Raw genomic sequence first — 18,475 nt, forward strand, 5'->3', positions numbered from 1 at the left:
ATGAGCTCGGTTGAGGAATTCGGCGGCACCGAGGTGAGCTCCGCCTTTTCCTTCCTATCCTTTTGCTCTCCGAACTGGTACATGAAAACCTGGATCTATTAGCCTGGCGCCCCCACAGCGCTGCAATTGCTCTGGCTTGGTTTAGTTCATAACAGTGCACTTGTCCCTGTTTTCAGGACGAATTCGATACGATTGACCTGTCAGAAAACATGATTATCAAGCTTGGGAACGTTCCTTGTCTGAATCGCTTAGGAACTCTAGTTGCTAGTCACAACAGAATCAACCACATCTGTTCAAATATTGGTGGTAAGAGGAACACTATTTTGTCTTGTTGGCATGTGATTCTACCATTTGCATAATTTGCTCCATGGCATTTTTTCACTTTCCTTTGTTTTACTCTCATGTAGAACTTCTACCAAATCTGCATACATTAGTGCTCATGAACAATGATATCACAAGTCTTGCGGAGATTGACCCTCTTGCTGCTCTCCCAAAGCTGAAATCTCTCTACTTATTAGAGAATCCTGTCACTGAGAAGCCAGATTACAGGTTTTATGTGATCCACGGGTTGAAACATTTGATGTCACTGGACTTCGAGAAAGTGAAACCACAGGTTTGCAACCATCAAGTCCTTCAGCATACAACATTGTAGCAATGCATCTATGGGTTATTTATATGATTTTCAGTTCTATTGCGTGCAACTCTATTCACTGAATTTCCGTGAATTAGATGAACCATTGCCATGGAATGCTTCTAGTCGACATGTTTTTCACATTACTTAGTGTGTGTGTTTGGGTTCTGTAATTATGTACGGGATTTCTGTAGGAGAGAACCACAGCAGCACATAAGTTCCACTCAAAGGAGGCACAGGAAGAGGTAAAGAAGACATTTGCCAAAGCTTATACTCCAATGAAGCCAGTGGGTGCTCAATATATAACAGAGAAGTCATGCCCTAAAGCAGTCTCTCCAGTACCATCTACAAAGGTACTTCAGTCCCCTCTTTATATTTTGGATACTGTTCATGTGATTATTACAAGGTTCGCTGAGTCCCTTTTACTTAACTGTTGCATTTAGAAATTTGTTTTGCTCTTGTCTTCCACTGGCATGTTTGGTATGCTCTTGATATTTACCTTGGTAGATCCCTTTGTATGGTTTAGTTTTGCCATGATGTTCATGCTGCCAAACTTGTTGGCTGTTTCATCTAGTCAAATCTGCACCACATGTAAATGCAAGCTTTTCATTTATCTTAGCCCTAAATAAGTTCTAGCCAGAGCATCATGCCCACTCCCCGAGTAAAGTGTGCGCCTAAGGTGTCATGTGCTACAAGACCCCTATAGTCGAAAAAAGATCGAAACAGGGATAAAACGTAGGATAACCTAGATCACTCGGGGCACCCGACTTGTTTTCAGAACAAACAACCCTGATCAGTTATACCTGAAATACTCTCACTTGCGGTGGTAGTGAGGTATACGATTTTTCCAATTACTATATTTATGTAGTGTTGTAAATACCAGTATCTTCTATTTCCCTACATCTGTTAGAATTAATGGGCTAGGCCCATAGAAATTTCTGAAATCTCAAAGCCCATGTGTAAAATGGCAAGTGGTGGTGCTAAGTTTAGTCCCACCTTGAAAGTTGAAGAAGAGTTGGACCTCTTTATATAGTGGGTTCTCTCCACCACTCTAAGTGGTGTGTGAGAAGAGAAAGGGAAAACCACACGCGCACGGTCGCTCGCCTCGCCTGGCCGTGGCGAGGCGAGGCGAGGCGTGTCTTGGCAGACAAGTTTTTCATTTCTTGTCCGGTAAGTATACGGTTTGGGATTGTGGTCGCGACACAATACCGCCTCTGGTCCTAATATATATACAGCTACCGGCTGCGGCCAGAGACACACCGAAAAACACCTAGGGTTTTGCCTCATCTCACAACTTGCGCCGCCATCGTAGTCTACTCCATCCCAAACGCCGGCGTGCATCGGCGCGTGGGAGAGCAGGTCTCCGGAACCGTTCGTCTTTGCGATCCTGCACCGGGAGAGGACGAATTAGGTTTTTGGGAAGCGCTGTGCGCAACTGCTCAAATTCGTCATCACGGGTCGTCTTCCGTCCAAGTCGGGCGGTGCTACTCATCGTCGTATTCATCGCCGTCAGCAGCAGATCGTCGCCAACATCGTCATCAACACTGTCGCACCCATAATAGCTAACGATCAGTACGTCCAACATCCTCTGTTCATGTCTGTTTCTACAGCTATTGTTACGTGTTTGCTGCTGTTATGCATGTCTTGCTGTTCTTCTAGTTTGCTAGATTATTGCATGCTAGTATCTCTTCTAGTCATGAATTATTTACTGGAATTAATCATGAACTTGCCTAATATCCCAACAATCCAAAAACCTAATTATAGGCAATTTCCTGAGTTAACTATGGCTGGATTCGCTGATGCACTGAGGCCGGATAAGTTTACCGGTGTGCACTTTAAGAGGTGGCAGGTGAAGACCACGCTCTGGCTTACTGCTCTGAAAGTTTTCCACGCTAGTGTTGGTGCTCCAGAGGGAATGACTGACGAAGATCGGAGAAAATTCCAGGAAGCCAATACTATGTTTGTGGGATGCATTCTGAGTGTTCTTGCTGACCGTCTGTGTGATGTGTACATGCACATAAACGACGGAAAAATTCTGTGGGATGCACTGAATGCAAAATTCGGTGCAACAGATGCAGGCAGTGAACTGTACATCATGGAGAGTTTTCATGACTACAAGATGGTGAATAACCGTTCTGTGGTTGAACAAGCTCATGAGATACAGTGCATTGTGAAGGAACTTGAACTCCTTAAATGTGTTCTACCCGACAAATTCGTGGCTGGGTGCATGATTGCAAAGTTGCCTCCTTCATGGAGGAATTTCGCCACAACTCTGAAGCATAAGACAGGAGATATCAGTTGAAAATCTGATTGCATCTCTTGATGTTGAAGAAAAAGCTCGGGCTAAAGATACCACTGAAAAAGGAGGTGAGGTTCAGCCTACTGCTAACATGGTGCAGAGGTACCCACAGAACAAGAACAAAGGGAAGAACAAACCTGTTTTCAACAAGCCTACCAAGACTACTACCTTCAAGAAGAAGAAGTTCAACAAGGCTGAGCTAGAGTGCTACGCCTGTGGGAAGCCTGGACACTTTTCCAAGGAATGCCCTGAACGTGCAGACCGCAGAGGGAAAAACAAGCTCCAAGACTGTCAACATGGTGACCGCTAGCAATACTGATGGGTATGGTAATTTACCTATTGTGCTTTCAGTATTTCAATCATCTTCGTGGTGGATTGATTCGGGTGGTAACGTTCCTGACATCTCCCTGTTTACTTCTTATCAGGTCGCAAGGGATTCTTCCGTCCTAATGGGGAATGGGTCACATGCTTCTGTTCGTGGCATTGGCACGGTGGATCTGAAGTTTACTTCGGGAAAGATCGTGCAACTAAGGAACGTGCAGCATGTCCCTACTATGAACAAGAATCTAGTTAGCGGCTCCCTTCAATGTCGAGATGGATTTAAGGTAGTTTTAGAGTCCAATAAAGTAATCGTGTCAAGATTTGGACAATTTATAGGAAAAGGCTATGAGTGCGGAGGCTTGTTCCGCTTTTCTCTTTCAGATTTTTGCAATAAGTCAATAAACCAAATTTGTGCTAATGTTAATGATGATGCGAGTATTTGGCACTCTCGTTTATGTCATATTAATTTTGGTTTAATGTCTCGGCTATCCAGCATGAGTTTAATTCCGAACTTCACAGTTGCCAAAGGTTCTAAGTGCCATAGTTGTGTGCAATCTAAGCAACCTCGAAAGCCTCATAAGGCTGCCGAGGAGAGAAACTTGGCACCTCTAGAACTCATACATTCTGATCTTTGTGAGATGAATGGTGTGTTGACAAAAGGTGGAAAGAGATATTTCATGACTTTGATTGATGATGCGACTAGATTTTGCTATGTTTATTTGTTGCAAACTAAAGATGAAGCATTAGACTACTTTAAAATCTATAAAGCTGAAGTTGAAAATCAACTAGAGAGAAAGATCAAGCGTCTTAGATCCGATCGTGGTGGAGAGTATTTTCCAAAAGTTTTTGATGAATTTTGTGAGGAACATGGTATTATTCATGAGAGGACGCCTCCCTATTCACCTCAATCAAATGGAGTGGCCGAGAGGAAAAACCGCACATTGACTGACTTGGTGAATGCCATGTTAGACACTGCTGGTTCATCTAAGGCATGGTGGGGGGAGGCTCTATTGACTTCATGTCATGTCCTGAATAGAGTTCCCAACAATAATAAAGAGAAAACCCCTTATGAGGAGTGGGTTGGGAGAAAACCATCACTTTCTTATTTGCGCACTTGGGGATGTTTGGCAAAGGTCAATATTCCTATTCCTAAGAAACGCAAACTTGGACCAAAGACAGTGGATTGTGTCTTTCTAGGGTATGCTCAACGGAGCATTGCTTATAGGTTTTTAGTGGTAAAGTCTGAAGTACCTGATATGCATGTTGATACTATAATGGAATCTCGTGATGCAACATTTTTTGAGAACATATTTCCTATGAAAGATATGCATAGCATTGCTAGATTTTCTTCTGAGATAATTCCTGAATCTAGTACAACTGATGAACATTTCGAACAATCACATGAGGAAGTCCTTGAGAAGGATAACAATGAAGTTCCCAGAAGGAACAAGAGACAAAGGATTGCAAAATCCTTTGGTGATGATTTCATTGTATACCTTGTGGACGACACACCCAAGACGATTGCAGAAGCATATGCATCTCCGGATGTAGATGATTGGAAAGAAGCTGTTCATAATGAGATGGACTCAATTCTTTCTAATGGAACTTGGGAACTAACTGATAGACCATATGGTTGTAAACCTGTGGGCTGTAAGTGGGTGTTCAAAAAGAAGCTAAAGCCTGATGGTACTATTGATAAGTACAAGGCGCGGCTAGTGGCCAAGGGCTACACTCAGAAAGAAGGCGAAGATTACTTTGACACCTATTCACCCGTTGCTAGAATGACCACCATTCGAGTGTTACTTTCCTTGGCTGCCTCTTATGGTCTTATCATTCATCAAATGGATGTAAAGACAGCTTTTCTCAATGGAGATTTGGAAGAGGAGATCTATATGGATCAGCCTGACGGGTTTGTGGTAAAGGGTGAAGAGAGAAAGGTGTGCAAGTTGTTAAAATCTTTGTATGGTCTGAAACAGGCACCTAAGCAATGGCATGAGAAGCTTGAAAGAACTCTGACTTCTGCAGGATTTGTCATTAACGAGGCTGATAGGTGTGTTTACTATCGCCATGGTGGGGGCAATAGTGTCTTATTATGTTTGTATGTGGACGACATACTGATCTTTGGTACAAACATTAATGCAATTAATGAGGTCAAGTCTTTTCTATCAAAAAGTTTTGACATGAAAGATCTGGGAGAAGCCGATGTAATTCTAAACATCAAACTTATTAAGGATGAGAGTGGGATTACATTAACGCAATCTCACTATGTTGAGAAGGTCTTGAACCGATTCGGTTTTATGGATAGCAAGCCTTCTCCAACACCTTATGATCCTAGCGTGACACTCAGAAAGAACAAGAAAGAAACGAGAGATCAATTAAGATACTCTCAAATTGTCGGTTCACTCATGTACTTAGCTAGCGCTACAAGACCAGATATCTCTTTTGCTGTGAGCAAACTGAGTAGGTTCATGTCCAACCCGGGTGATGATCATTGGCATGCACTAGAAAGGGTCTTGCGCTATCTGAGAGGTACTATGAGTTACGGAATTACTTATTCAGGGCATCCTGCTGTGCTAGAAGGATATAGTGATTCAAATTGGATCTCCGATGTTGATGTACTTTACGCAACAAGTGGGTATGTATTTACTCATGGTGGTGGCGCAGTGTCATGGAGGTCTTGCAAGCAAACCATATTGACGAGGTCAACTATGGAAGCAGAATTAACTGCTTTGGACACAGCTACTGTTGAGGCAGAATGGCTGCGTGAGCTCTTGATGGACTTGCCGGTTGTTGAAAAACCTGTACCGGCTATTCTTATGAATTGTGATAACCAAACGGTTATCGCTAAAGTGAACAATTCTAAAGATAATGCAAAGTCATCAAGACACGTGAAAAGACGTTTGAAGTCTGTCAGGAAGTTGAGAAACTCCGGAGTAATAACTGTTACATATATACAAACAGACAAAAACCTGGCAGATCCCTTTACAAAGGGACTATCACGAAATGTGATAGATATTGCATCGAGGGAGATGGGTATGAGACCCATAGATGTTACACCATAGTAGTAACCCAACCTTTGTGATCGGAGATCCCGTGAATTAGGATCTGGGAAGAACAAGCTATTGGTTAACTGAGGAGAGTAATAACTTATGATCGTCTCCAAGTGAAGATGCAAAACTCTCAGAGCTGTAAGGCTCAGATCTGTAAGGCAGGTTGGCAACATGCCTTAATGTGGTTCTCTTGGCTATAATTAGCAAAGATGCTATCCTACAGAGCAGTCTTGAAAGAACACACCTATATGAGTTCTGACTGTAAACGTCGCAGTCTATGAGATTTGGATGATCTCTAGTAAGCTCACGAAGAGACCAGGGAGTATGACGTATAAGCTCCAAACCGCGGGGTAGCCTACTGGCGGTCAGGTACTGGTTAAGACTTTGAGTGAAACCTGTTCACACAAAACTAGCAATTCAAGGCATAGTCCATTGTCAAGTTGTGAATGGATGTAGCTTAAAGTTCTAGGCAGAAGTTCAACTTAACAGTCTCTGCTGAAACACTGGTATATTAAACAAGTGGTGAGAGAAGGAAAATCTCTAAATGGGTATTTGAGATCTGGTGGGGGATTGTTAGAATTAATGGGCTAGGCCCATAGCAATTTCTGAAATCTCAAAGCCCATGTGTAAAATGGCAAGTGGTGGTGCTAAGTTTAGTCCCACCTTGGAAGTTGAAGAAGAGTTGGACCTCTTTATATAGTGGGTTCTCTCCACCACTCTAAGTGATGTGTGAGAAGAGAAAGGGAAAACCACACGCGCTCGCTCGCTCGGCTCGCCTGGCCGGGCCGTGCCGGGCCGGGCCATGGCGAGGCGAGGCGGCGCGTACATGCGACATGCGCGTGAATGGTCCGCCGAAATCCGGTCCGTGCATCGGCGCGTGGGAGAGCAGGTCTCCGGAACCGTTCGTCTTTGCTATCCTGCACCGGGAGAGGACGAATTAGGTTTTTGGGAAGCGCTGTGCGCGACTGCTCAAATTCGTCATCACGGGTCGTCTTCCGTCCAAGTCGGGCGGTGCTACTCATCGTCGTATTCATCGCCGTCAGCAGCAGATCGTCGCCAACATCGTCATCAACACTGTCGCACCCATAATAGCTAACGATCAGTACGTCCAACATCCTCTGTTCATGTCTGTTTCTACAGCTATTGTTACGTGTTTGCTGCTGTTATGCATGTCTTGCTGTTCTTCTAGTTTGCTAGATTATTGCATGGTAGTATCTCTTCTAGTCATGAATTATTTACTGGAATTAATCATGAACTTGCCTAATATTCCAACATCTGGCTGCGAATTTTGGTTGAACAAGGTTTTCTTGTCTAGGCTGCTATTCTGAGCTATCAGACACTCAAGGAAATTGGCAAGATCAAAACTGTAATATGCCGTGTCATTTTGTCTGGTATTTGTACAGTTTGAAGCAGCCAACCATGCACTGACATACTCCCGTTTGTCATTGTGGTTAGGTATTGAGCACTGGCCAGATGGCTGCTGAATTTGCTTCCTTCAAGCCTGACATTGATATGGCTGAAGCCTTGGAGAAAACTGACAAGATAAAGGGTCAGAATCACGAGAATAGGGCTGATGAGCAGATGCCAGATGAAGAAAGCACCCTAATTCAAGAGGTACTAATGTGTTTAGTGTATTATTGCCTTTTATAGTGGCTGATTTGCTCTGCCATGGTAGACATAATTTGTGCTATATGTTGAAAATGAGAATACTCCCTTATTACCATGTATTTTTTGCTACTGAGGCTGCTTCATATTTCTATAGATTTTGGTGCTAAAAAGTTTCTAGTAATTATTATTTGTGTAAAAAGCTTTTTCTTTAGCATCATCATGTGTTTGTAAATGGATTGTTACCAATCTTTCTACCATAGAGGGATTCTGGTAGTAACAAGCACATTCCAAATAAAATATGTCATTCGTTCAGTTAACAGGGTATGAGAAGAAACACGATACCTGGACAGTGATGACAAACCGAGTAGTTGTAATAGCCAGACAACATTGATCATGAGTGTTGAGCCATAAAGTAGCTTGAATGAATTGCTTAATAAACAAATAAATGTGGCTGCGGCTGTTGTTAAAGCATACACTGGTAACTAGATAATATCCCATTCGTTGCGCCGGAAATGGGTTGCAATATACTTTTATGATATTTGATATTATGAAATATGTTATTGGGGGCTAGCTATTTAGATATAAAATACTAGCAACTGATTGTGCCTTGCAACACAAGTTGTTTTTTGATATATGCATCGTTTGCTTAAATGTTTTCGCCACAAGTCTCTAACTGTCTGCAGAATAAAGTTTTATCTCAAAAAATATATCAATTGGACCAGCCGTGTGTCCACATAACGGTTGACAACTCTGATACTTTTCTAATAATAACATAAGAGGTAAAGAAAAGCATGCAATTCATTTCTATTACTCGCAACGCTTTCGTTGTTTTGATAAGACAAACCAGGGGAATGCAATTGCTCAACTTGGTTTGTTTGCTTAAATTTTTGGAATTAAACATAATTTTGGCTGCTCCAATTTTTGGAGACTGAACTTTGTAACCAAAAGCGAACCTTGACCTTAACCTATTAGACCAAAAACTCTGGAAAGTTAGTTGGTTATATCTATACTTGGTTATACTTGCTTGGGCCTCATTTATTTTGGGCCTGAGTCACCAGGATTGTGGCATATCTACTTAACTTTACGGAGTACAGCACTCAGCAAGAACAGGGGTTGAAGGGGTGGGATATCATAACATCAAGTATTTTATTTCATAGGATCACTGTGAAAACATTTAGTAATCATTATTCTTTGTATCAATAAAAACTGATAGCTACTTGTGTTCAACAATCTTCTAGTTTGTGCTTCAGTTATTATTTAGCTTTCTATTGATCTATGAATATATTTTGTCATATGTCCAGTTTGTTTAGATTTTTGGGATGTCTGTCTCTTCCCCTCTCTTACTGACACATACATGCATCTGTGCACACCGCTCACACAATCTGTGGTTTCCCTATTCTTGTACTGTTTTTTAACAATTGCAACATTTTCAGGAAATCTTTGGAGCTGGTCCAGATTCAATATATGTAACCCAACCAGGACATATGGAAGAATACAGTATGATTTCTGTTTTAACATGTTGCATCCTTAATGGTACTCTAACTGAGGTCCTGAATTTATTTTAATATGTTCCCAACTAAATACACTGCAAATCTTTTTCTCTTTTGTAGTATACAAGAACTTCCAACGAACACAGTTCAGATTTATCTTGAGCTGGAGAAAAAGACTTTTTAAGAAAATGCACATATTACCACTGCCTCGGATGCAAATATCAGGTAAGTGCTCAGTGTTTTGATTATTCATTTATAGAATACTATGGCTTCTACTCAATAAGCTGAGTTTCTTGATTTGATTCCCCCAGCACACACGTGGACTTTAAACTACATTATCTATGATATCCCGCTGAGGCTCTGTGCATGTTGTGAGAAACACTCATAGGCTCGTTTGTTGTGACCTCAAATAAAGGTGCACAATTAGGGCAGAGGAGATGGTGGAGGATAAAGAAGACACAAGAGTAGATTAAATTAGTTTTGCAACCTTTCTATAAACTAGCCCCTCCCTTGGACAAAAGCTTACTCTTCTTACTAAATTTGATCTAAATAGGATAAATCATGTTACTGGAAATGAAAATAAAATTGTCCAGATTTGGCAAGAAAATATGCTAATATGATAGTACTCTGTCAACAAATGTAAGATGTTTTAGGTAGTGACCTAAAAGTAAAATGTAAATGTAAGACGTAAACGTCTTACATTTGTGGACGGGGGTAATAATTTATGCGTAAGTTTGTTCAGCAGTTTGTTTAAGCAGCAGCAGCAACAATTACAAGAAAGCCTTTAGTCCCAAATTAGTTGGAGTAGGCTAGAGGTGAAAACCATAAGATCTCGCGATCAACTCATGGTTCTGACACATGGATAGTAAGCTTCCACGCACCCCTGTCCATGGCTAGTTCTTTGGTGATACTTCAGTCCTTCAGATCTCTTTTTACGGACTCCTTCCATGTCAAGTTTGGTCTACCCCGACCTCTTGACATTATCAGCACGCTTTAGCCGTTCGCTATACACTGGAGCTTCCGGAGGCCTGTGCTGAATATGCCCAAACCATCTCAGGCAATATTGGACAAGCTTCTCTTCAATCGGCGCTACCTCATCTCTATCGCGTATATCATCATTTCGGATTCGGTCCTTGTGTGGCCATGCATCCATCTCAGCATGCGCATCTCCACCACGCCTAACTGTTCAACATGTCGCCTTTTAGTCGGCCAACACTTAGCGCCATTCAACACTATGGGTTGAATCGCCGTCCTATAGAACTCGCCTTTTAGCTTTTGTGGCACTCTTGTCACAGAGAATGCTAGAAAGCTTGGCGCCACTTCATCCATTCGGCTTTGATTCGATGGTTCACATCTTCATCGATACCTCCATCCTTCTGCATCATTGACCCCACATATTGAAAGGTGTCCTTCTGGGGCACCACCTACCCATCAAGGATAACCTCCTCCTCGTGCCTAGTAACTAAAACGACACCTCATGTACTCGGTTTTAGTTCTACTAAGTCTAAAACCTTTCGATTGCAAGGTTTGTCTCCATAGCTCTAGCTTCCTATTGACCCTCGTCCGACTGTCATCGACTAGCACCACATCATCCCTAAAGAGCATACACCATGGGATATCTCCTTATATATCCCTTGTAACCTCATCCATCACGAAAGCAAAAAGATAAGGGCTCGAAGCTGACCCCTGGTGCAGTCCTATTTTAATCGGGAAGTCATCAGTGTCGCAATCACTTGTTCGAACACTTGTCACAACATTGCCGTACATGCCCTTGATGAGGGTAATGTACTTTGCTGGGACTTTGTGTTTTTCCAAGGCCTATCACATGCCATTCTGTGGTATCTTATCGTAGACCTTCTCCAAGTCAATGAACACCATATGCAGGTCCTTTTGCTCCTTGTATCTCTCCATAAGTTGTCATACCAAGAAAATGGCTTCCATGGTCGATCTCCCAGGCATGAAACCAAACCGATTTTTGGTCACGCTTGTCATTCTTCTTAAGCGGTGCTCAATGACTCTCTCACATAGCTTCATTGTATGATTCATCAGCTTAATTCCAAGGTAATTAGTACAAACATCCCTTTGTTCTTGAAGATTGGTACTAATATACTTCGTCTCCATTCTTCTGGCATCTTGTTTGCCCGAAAAATGAGGTTGAAAAGCTTTGTTAGCCATACTATCGCTATGTCTCCGAGGCCTCCCCACACCTCAACGGGGATACAGTCAGGGCCATCGCCTTGCCTTCTTTCATCTTTTTAAAACCTCCTTGACCTCACACTCCTGGATTCGCCATACAAAACGCATGTTGGTATCATCAAAGGAGTCATCCAGTTCAATGGTGGAGCTCTCATTCGCCCTATTGAACAGCTTGTCGAAGTACTCCTACCATCTATGCTTAATCTCCTCATCCTTCACCAGGAGTTGGTCTGCTCCGTCCTTGATGCATTTGACTTGGTCAACATCCCTCGTCTTCCTCTCTTTCCTCTCTTGGATCTTGGCTATCTTATAGATGTTTCTTTCGCCTTTTTTCGTGTCTAACCGCTGGTAGAGGTCCTCATACGCCCGACCCCTTGCTTCACTCATAGCTCACTTTGCGGCCTTCTTTGCCATTTTGTACTTCTCTATGTTGTCTGCACTCCTATCCAGATATAGGCGTCTGAAACAATCTTTCTTCTCCCTAATAGCCTTCTGAACATCATCATTCCACCACTAGGTATCCAGATATAGCCTTCACTCACAGCTCGCTTTGCTTCACTCCCAGCAGTTTGTTTAAGCATAACTGATAAAATTTGACAAGAAAATGAACTTGAGATCATTTTAGGGCCTAAGGGGCCTACTTGGTTTGCCGCTTAGGTTGGTTTACTGCATGTAACCATGCGCACTAACTGGATAGCATGATTAGTGAGGCTAGTAGAGTAGGGACGGCTAACATGGTTACTGCCTAAGCTGATTCTTTTGTGGGCCCTAATATTTTTGAATAGACTCATTGCATGGGGCTCACCGTGATCTGCGCCTGTGCTTTTATGCCTCCATTTCGTAACGTATTGAGCCAGGTCTTGGCGGCGTAGCTCATGGGTCATTAGGTCGAGCACCGTCCACACATTTGCAATTGGTGCATCCTGCGTGTACAAGTGCGCTTACTACATTGGCATCGGCTTCCACTTGCTGCCTTGGCATGCAATGGATGGAAATGACCCAGAGGGGCACAAGCTGGAGACTGTTGAGACACTTGGCTTTTCCCTGCACCTCTCCTGTGCCCACCTTGTCTTCCAATGTTTTCAGCTTTTCGCCATCCTCTGCAATGGCCACATTTCTTACCGATGACCACCATACAATGCTTCCTCCTGTTTGGCATCCCATCCGGCATGCCCATGACAGCGTCACCAAACTTAGCATTGGGCCCTTTTGTGGTTCAGAACTTTAGATTAATTAAATCGATAATTTATACGACAATGTCCACCTTCAGCCCCATGTTGAAAGGTAGGTTTACATGGTTTGGCTAACATTTTAGGAGGACAGCAACAAAACCCACCAAAGATTCTGCCCGTTCTGTGTTTGCTGCTGGTGTTGAGTATTTTGCCTGCTAACAAGTATGTCATGTTAAGGAGTATTAGTATTAGGTCTAGAGTCTTATTAGGCTATGTTCCCTTTTTATTACCAATTTGACACTGTACCTCTTTTGTAATAAATGATGTTGTTTGATACACATTTTGTAACGTATTATTCCAATATATTTGACACTTTGTAATGTATAATTTTAGTATTGGCAGACTGTGTCCATATTAAATTCTTTAATTTATTGTGATCCTTTTTTTTCTGTTGTATACTATATTTTATTCTTTGCTATATTATATTCAATGTTCAATTCTATTACAACTAATATTGTTACTAATTCAGTGGATAGCCATACGTGATACAAAAACAGCATGGTGCAGTATAGAATTTCTAATATAAATTTGGTCAAACTTAGCAAAATTTGACTTTCGACAAATCCAATGTGTAGAGTAAAAAGAACCGGAGGGAGTAACTCCTCGTACGTCCCATAAAACATAACTCTCCAGACGTCCCCTAAAACTTAACTCGTCATCTTTTTTTTTTTTGAGAAGTTTAAGGTTTTTGCATCTAGCCTTTCCTGGAAAATTTAACTCCTATAAGCTTTTCTAACCTATTCCTCCCACCTCCCACCCTGCTGCTGGTAGATAGCCGATCTCGCCAAGCCAACCTCCCTTTCTTCTTCCAAGCGATTGAGTGCATCTTGATGCTGCAGCTCGGCATCTGCCTCGACATAGTTAGCTACTCAAGGTGCATCATGCTCGAGATCGCTGGGGAGGACGGCCTCACACCCGTAAACCATGAAGAAGAAGGGAGTATAACTAGTAGAATAGTTTGGCGTTGTGAGTAGGCTTCAGAGAGGACGTACGACATTTCAGTCAACCCAATTTCCTACTGCATCCTCCAGCGGCGTCCAGATTATGGGCTTCAAGCCTCCAAGTACCGGACCATTGAAGAGTTTGACTTGGCCATTAGACTGCGGATGAGCTACTGACTCAAGCTTGATTTGACGCCTGCTGTAGTAGTCTTTGAACTGCTTGGATTTGAAATTGGTGGCGTTGTGATGATGCTGTGAGGTATGCCAAAACAATGTAAGATTTCCGATATGCATTTGATTGCCGGCCCCAGGGCTTGCCTTGTAACCGGCCGGCTTGGCTTGATCCACTTGGTGAAGTCAGCCCCCAGATCACGAACAACCAAGTGACAGGGATTGTTTTGAGGGATGTGTCTCGCATGTGACTTTTCTTGGTGAAGCACTGGCACTCATTGCATTTCTTGCCCAGATCGTCTGCGTCCTGCTTCGTGGTCAGCCAGAAGAAACCATGTCGAAAAGCTTTGCTAAGAGCATTTATAGTTGGACTTGGTAAATCCGACCTCCTATACGCCCGCGGGCGCGTCCGGGGACAGCACCGGATGGCCCCTTATGTGGGCTGCCGCACATCCACACACCTCAAATACGGAGCCTCAAATCCATGCACCATACATGTCGATCATACGGTATAAATTGTCCGAATTCATTAGTTTGAAACAAAGCAAAACAAATCATAGTTCAACAATCCGGACATGCTAAAATGAAATCAATATCCGAACTTGACGGATGCCTCGCTAGCTGGGCGGATCACTCGCCAGACGCCATCCATGCCGCCTGCTTTAAGGCCATCCTTGTGTCTTGCTCCGCCTGCATCCAGGCCGCAACGCTCCGCCTGTATCCTTGTCAATTGCTCCGCTGCTGCCACAGCCGCCCTCGCCGCCCCGTACTCCCTACGGTCGTTGATCGCCTTCTTCTTCGCCGCAAGCCACTTCTTTGCATGCTCATCCAAGAAGGTTTCGTCCGTCAACATGGTCTCCGCATCCTCCGCGTCTCGTGCGAGCTGCAACCTCTCCTTCTCAAGCTCAATCTCTCCAAATGTCTTGGTCTTTTTGAGATCCCATTGGATTGCCGTCTCTCTGAAATACCCCAACCGGCCGTTAAATCCTCCTTTGTCCCAATTTGGTCCGACGGCGCAATCTGCACCAGTGGACGGATGTGGTGGGTGAGGGGTTCTGGGCGCGGTGTGGGGGACAGCTGCTCGTCCATGTCCGCATCCGCTCCCTGCGATGCCGCTGCTTCCCTCTCTCCCTGCCAGCGTCGATGGTTCCTCCGGGCGATGTTCTCCGGCTTGCACCACGAAGCCGAGGACCGGACACCGACGGACGAGGCGGATGCAGCCTCTGTCGCGGCGGTCGGGGACGGGCTGGACGACATCTAGGGCGGCGGATCGCGACCGGCATTGAGGATGGGGAACAAGGGTGGCGGCGGCGACGGCTCGAACATGGGAAAGGTAGGAGGGAGACAGGAGGAGGAGGAAGGGTTTGGTGGATTTGGTGCAAATTGTGGTGGGGGTAGGGCTGTCGGGTCCGACAATGTGGCGGATGCGCCTGGGCGCCCCATATCCGCCCCAGATTTGGGCTGGATATGTGGGGTACTGGTCAGTCTAGGTGTTTAAGGCCCGTTTCAGACGCCCGTCTGGTTCGCTTTTTTATGACCGGTTAGTGACCGGGCCGTCCTCCATGCATTTGAGGTGGGTTTGAAGCGCCCGGCTATAGATGATCTAATCTGTAACCAGGGTCTGATGTGCAACATGATGCCCACATGTGCCGGAGTGGATTTCCTCAAGAATTTTCCGGCCTTCCTATGCTGAAAAATGCAGGTGATGCTTTGGTTGCACGCCTGAGATTGGCTTATGATGCGACGTGTTTCCTCTTTGTCCTGTGGGAGCTCCTGCGCAACAAGTATGCCAGGATAGGCTCGAATTATTGACGGGCTTGACATGATGGAACTCCGTCCGTCAAACCGATTTGCAAGCCGTCAGACTTCTTCCCGGTATGCAATCATCCTGGGATCCTTTGCCTCGAAGCTTGTGTTGATCCGAGAAATGGTGAGGTCTGAATTAATCCCCACGTACGTACTACTTCTAAGCGCCGGTGCATCGGAAGAGAGCATCGGCTGTAGCTGTTCATGTCCTGACCGACAAGGAAATTGTAGAAGCAATGACCTGCAGTGAAGCGCTCTCACTGACGCAAGATCTCAATGTTCAGAAAGTTCAGGTTTCTACTTTCTACTGATTGCCATCTCCCAGTAAATCAACAGACCCTCAGTTGCAAAGCAAATCCCATCGACAAAGCATTAAATCCCTCAAACTAGTTTACATGCATATGCGCAGTCTCTGAAGTCTGAACCAACGCACAGTGCCGGCTCTGCTCTCTCCCGTGATCCCATGCCGCTCTGCTCTGCCGCTAGGATGTTGCATGGGTGACAAATCATGGCTTCTAGATCCGCAGAAGAAGGAACTCGGCCGGCCTATTTATCGCCGGCGGTGGTAGGTGCGTAAGCTGTCCGTGCACGGTCACACGCGTCCTCCCTTCATGAAAGTGAGCTCCATCGACCGATCGATGGTGTCAGTGAGTTAATGGAAGCTCTGCAAGTACGTACTTGTGAACGAGTAGGATGTCACTCGTGAACTCTGTCGCCGCTCTACTGAATTCTGGTAGATAGGCATTGGCTCTGCGGTAGCAGCAAGCCTTGGCGCCTCCCATTTACTCCGGCCGGCCGGCCGCCCGCCGCTTACCTGTGCGGTGCCTCCTCCATTAATTGCTTCACACCACTTCGAGATCTCTGTGGCTAGCTGCATGCGTAGTCCGTAGTCCGTGTCTATATATAGGCTATCTAGACGGCTTGGCACTCCACTTAGGTTGGAAGCTAGAGCTAGCTCGATCGATGGCGAGGTGGAGCACCGTTACTGCCGCAATGGCGTGCCGCTTCCTGGCAGTCGTCGTCCTCCTCCTTGCGGTGGCGCCGCTAGTCCCGGCTGACGCGAGAGACGTGCCTGCCACGGCCACCGCCACCGCCAAGACCACAAAGACAACTGCGACGACCACGAGTGCTAAGAACGTCGGCGTGGCTGCGGCCGCACCGGCCGGCCTCGGCGACCAGAAGACCTTCCTGGGCAGCGGCCTGGGCGGAGGCTACGGTGGCGGCGTCGGGGGCTTCGCTGGCGCCAGCGGGGTGGGAGGCCTGGGCGGAGCGGTGGGTGGCATCGGCGGCGTGGGAGGGATCGGGGGCATTGGTGGCCTCACTGGCGTGGGAGGCGTCGGTGGGCTCGGCGGAGCCGGCGGTGGCGTTGGCGGCCTTGGCGGCGCGGGCGGGATCGGTGGGCTCGGCGGTGGTGGTGCAGGTGGCCTCGGCGGTCTGGGCGGTGGCTCCGGTGGACTTGGTGGCCTTGGCGGTGGCTCGGGCGGACTTGGTGGACTTGGCGGTGGCTCCGGTGGACTTGGTGGCCTTGGCGGTGGCTCGGGCGGACTTGGTGGACTCGGCGGTGGAGGAGGTGGGATTGGTGGCCTCGGCGGTGGAGGCGGCGGGCTCGGCGGTGGAGGACTCGGAGGTGGCGCCGGTGGACTCGGCGGTGGCATCGGTCACGGCGGCGGCGGCTGCATCCATCCGTGACCGTGACAGACGAGTAGATCGCCGTGCATGCAGTACGTACGTTGCATGCATGCGTAGTGTCAACGGTCAAGGTCCAAAGAAGGGTCAACGCTGCATGCATGCCAGATTGTCAGTAGGAAGTGTATCCACGTGTTGATGATGCCATGTTGAAATAAGCATGCATGCATGCATGCATGCTACTAGCTTAATTACGTACGTGTACACGTACCCTAGCTAGCTAGCTCGTCCACAGCTCGATCATGTTGCTTTCAGTAGTATCTCTCCCTCTTTGTTTAGGGCCCCGCACGTTACCCTTGTGTTGTGTGTGCTAGCTCCTCGGCGTCCCTGCATGTGTAATGAAAAATAATTCAGCCTTGTCATTTTCAAAACTGATATATGCTATTCTTCGTGCAACTGAAAAATATGTGTTCTCTTTCATCAACCACCTTAGGCCGAGACGGGGGCGAGAGTAAATTGCACAGAAGTACCACAATTGGGGCATTGGGAGCAGATTGGTACCAAGTTTGGTAATTTTTACATGTCAGTACCAAGTCTGGGGCTAGACGTTATAAAAAGGTCTAAATCGCGTATAAACGCGTATTGACAGTGTATCTGACTGGCAGGACCCGCCTGTCAGCTGCTGACGTGGCATTTTTTTTCAGAAACCCCCCGCACCTCCTTCGTCCTCACGCGCGACCGTCCCGGCCCGCGGCGGCGATGACGGTGCTGGCGGTGAACCCGTCGGGCTCCACACCCGCGGCCCTCATCTCGTCGAGCAGCGCGACGACGCGCGGCCAGGAGCGGCCCATGCGGCCGTAGACGTCGAGCACGACGTTGTAGGTGACGCGCGTGGGCGCCACGCCCTCGCGCCGGAGCTCGTCGAAGAGCCGGAGCGCGCGCTCGTAGCGGCCCTCGCGGGAGAGCGCGTGGAGCACGGTGGTGTATGCGCGGACGTCGAGGCGGGCGCCGGGCGGCAGCGGCATTTCGTCGAGCAGCGCGCAAACGGCGTCGTGCCGGCCCTCGCGGCCGAGCGCCCGCACGACCATCTCGAGCGGCGCGGCG

The 18,475-nt window shown here is 46.2% G+C and overlaps 2 protein-coding genes across 2 annotated transcripts; both read left to right on the forward strand.

Moving 5' to 3' along the window:
- Positions 1 to 13,945, forward strand: LOC123124786 (U2 small nuclear ribonucleoprotein A'-like). Its single transcript, XM_044545339.1, has 9 exons — positions 1 to 33; positions 177 to 306; positions 408 to 613; positions 826 to 969; positions 2,487 to 2,513; positions 7,617 to 7,667; positions 7,757 to 7,915; positions 13,667 to 13,744; positions 13,802 to 13,945. Exons 1-9 carry the CDS (start codon positions 1 to 3, stop codon positions 13,943 to 13,945), a joined length of 972 nt encoding a protein of 323 aa, XP_044401274.1.
- A 2,719-nt stretch (positions 13,946 to 16,664) lies between these two features.
- LOC123124051 (glycine-rich protein 5-like) lies at positions 16,665 to 17,802 on the forward strand. Its single transcript, XM_044544759.1, has one exon. It carries the CDS (start codon positions 16,709 to 16,711, stop codon positions 17,432 to 17,434), a length of 726 nt encoding a protein of 241 aa, XP_044400694.1. The 5' UTR covers positions 16,665 to 16,708; the 3' UTR covers positions 17,435 to 17,802.
- Positions 17,803 to 18,475: the final 673 nt, after the last annotated feature.

This window comes from Triticum aestivum, chromosome 5D (assembly GCF_018294505.1).
Source record: "Triticum aestivum cultivar Chinese Spring chromosome 5D, IWGSC CS RefSeq v2.1, whole genome shotgun sequence".
NCBI classification, from domain to species: domain Eukaryota; kingdom Viridiplantae; phylum Streptophyta; class Magnoliopsida; order Poales; family Poaceae; genus Triticum; species Triticum aestivum.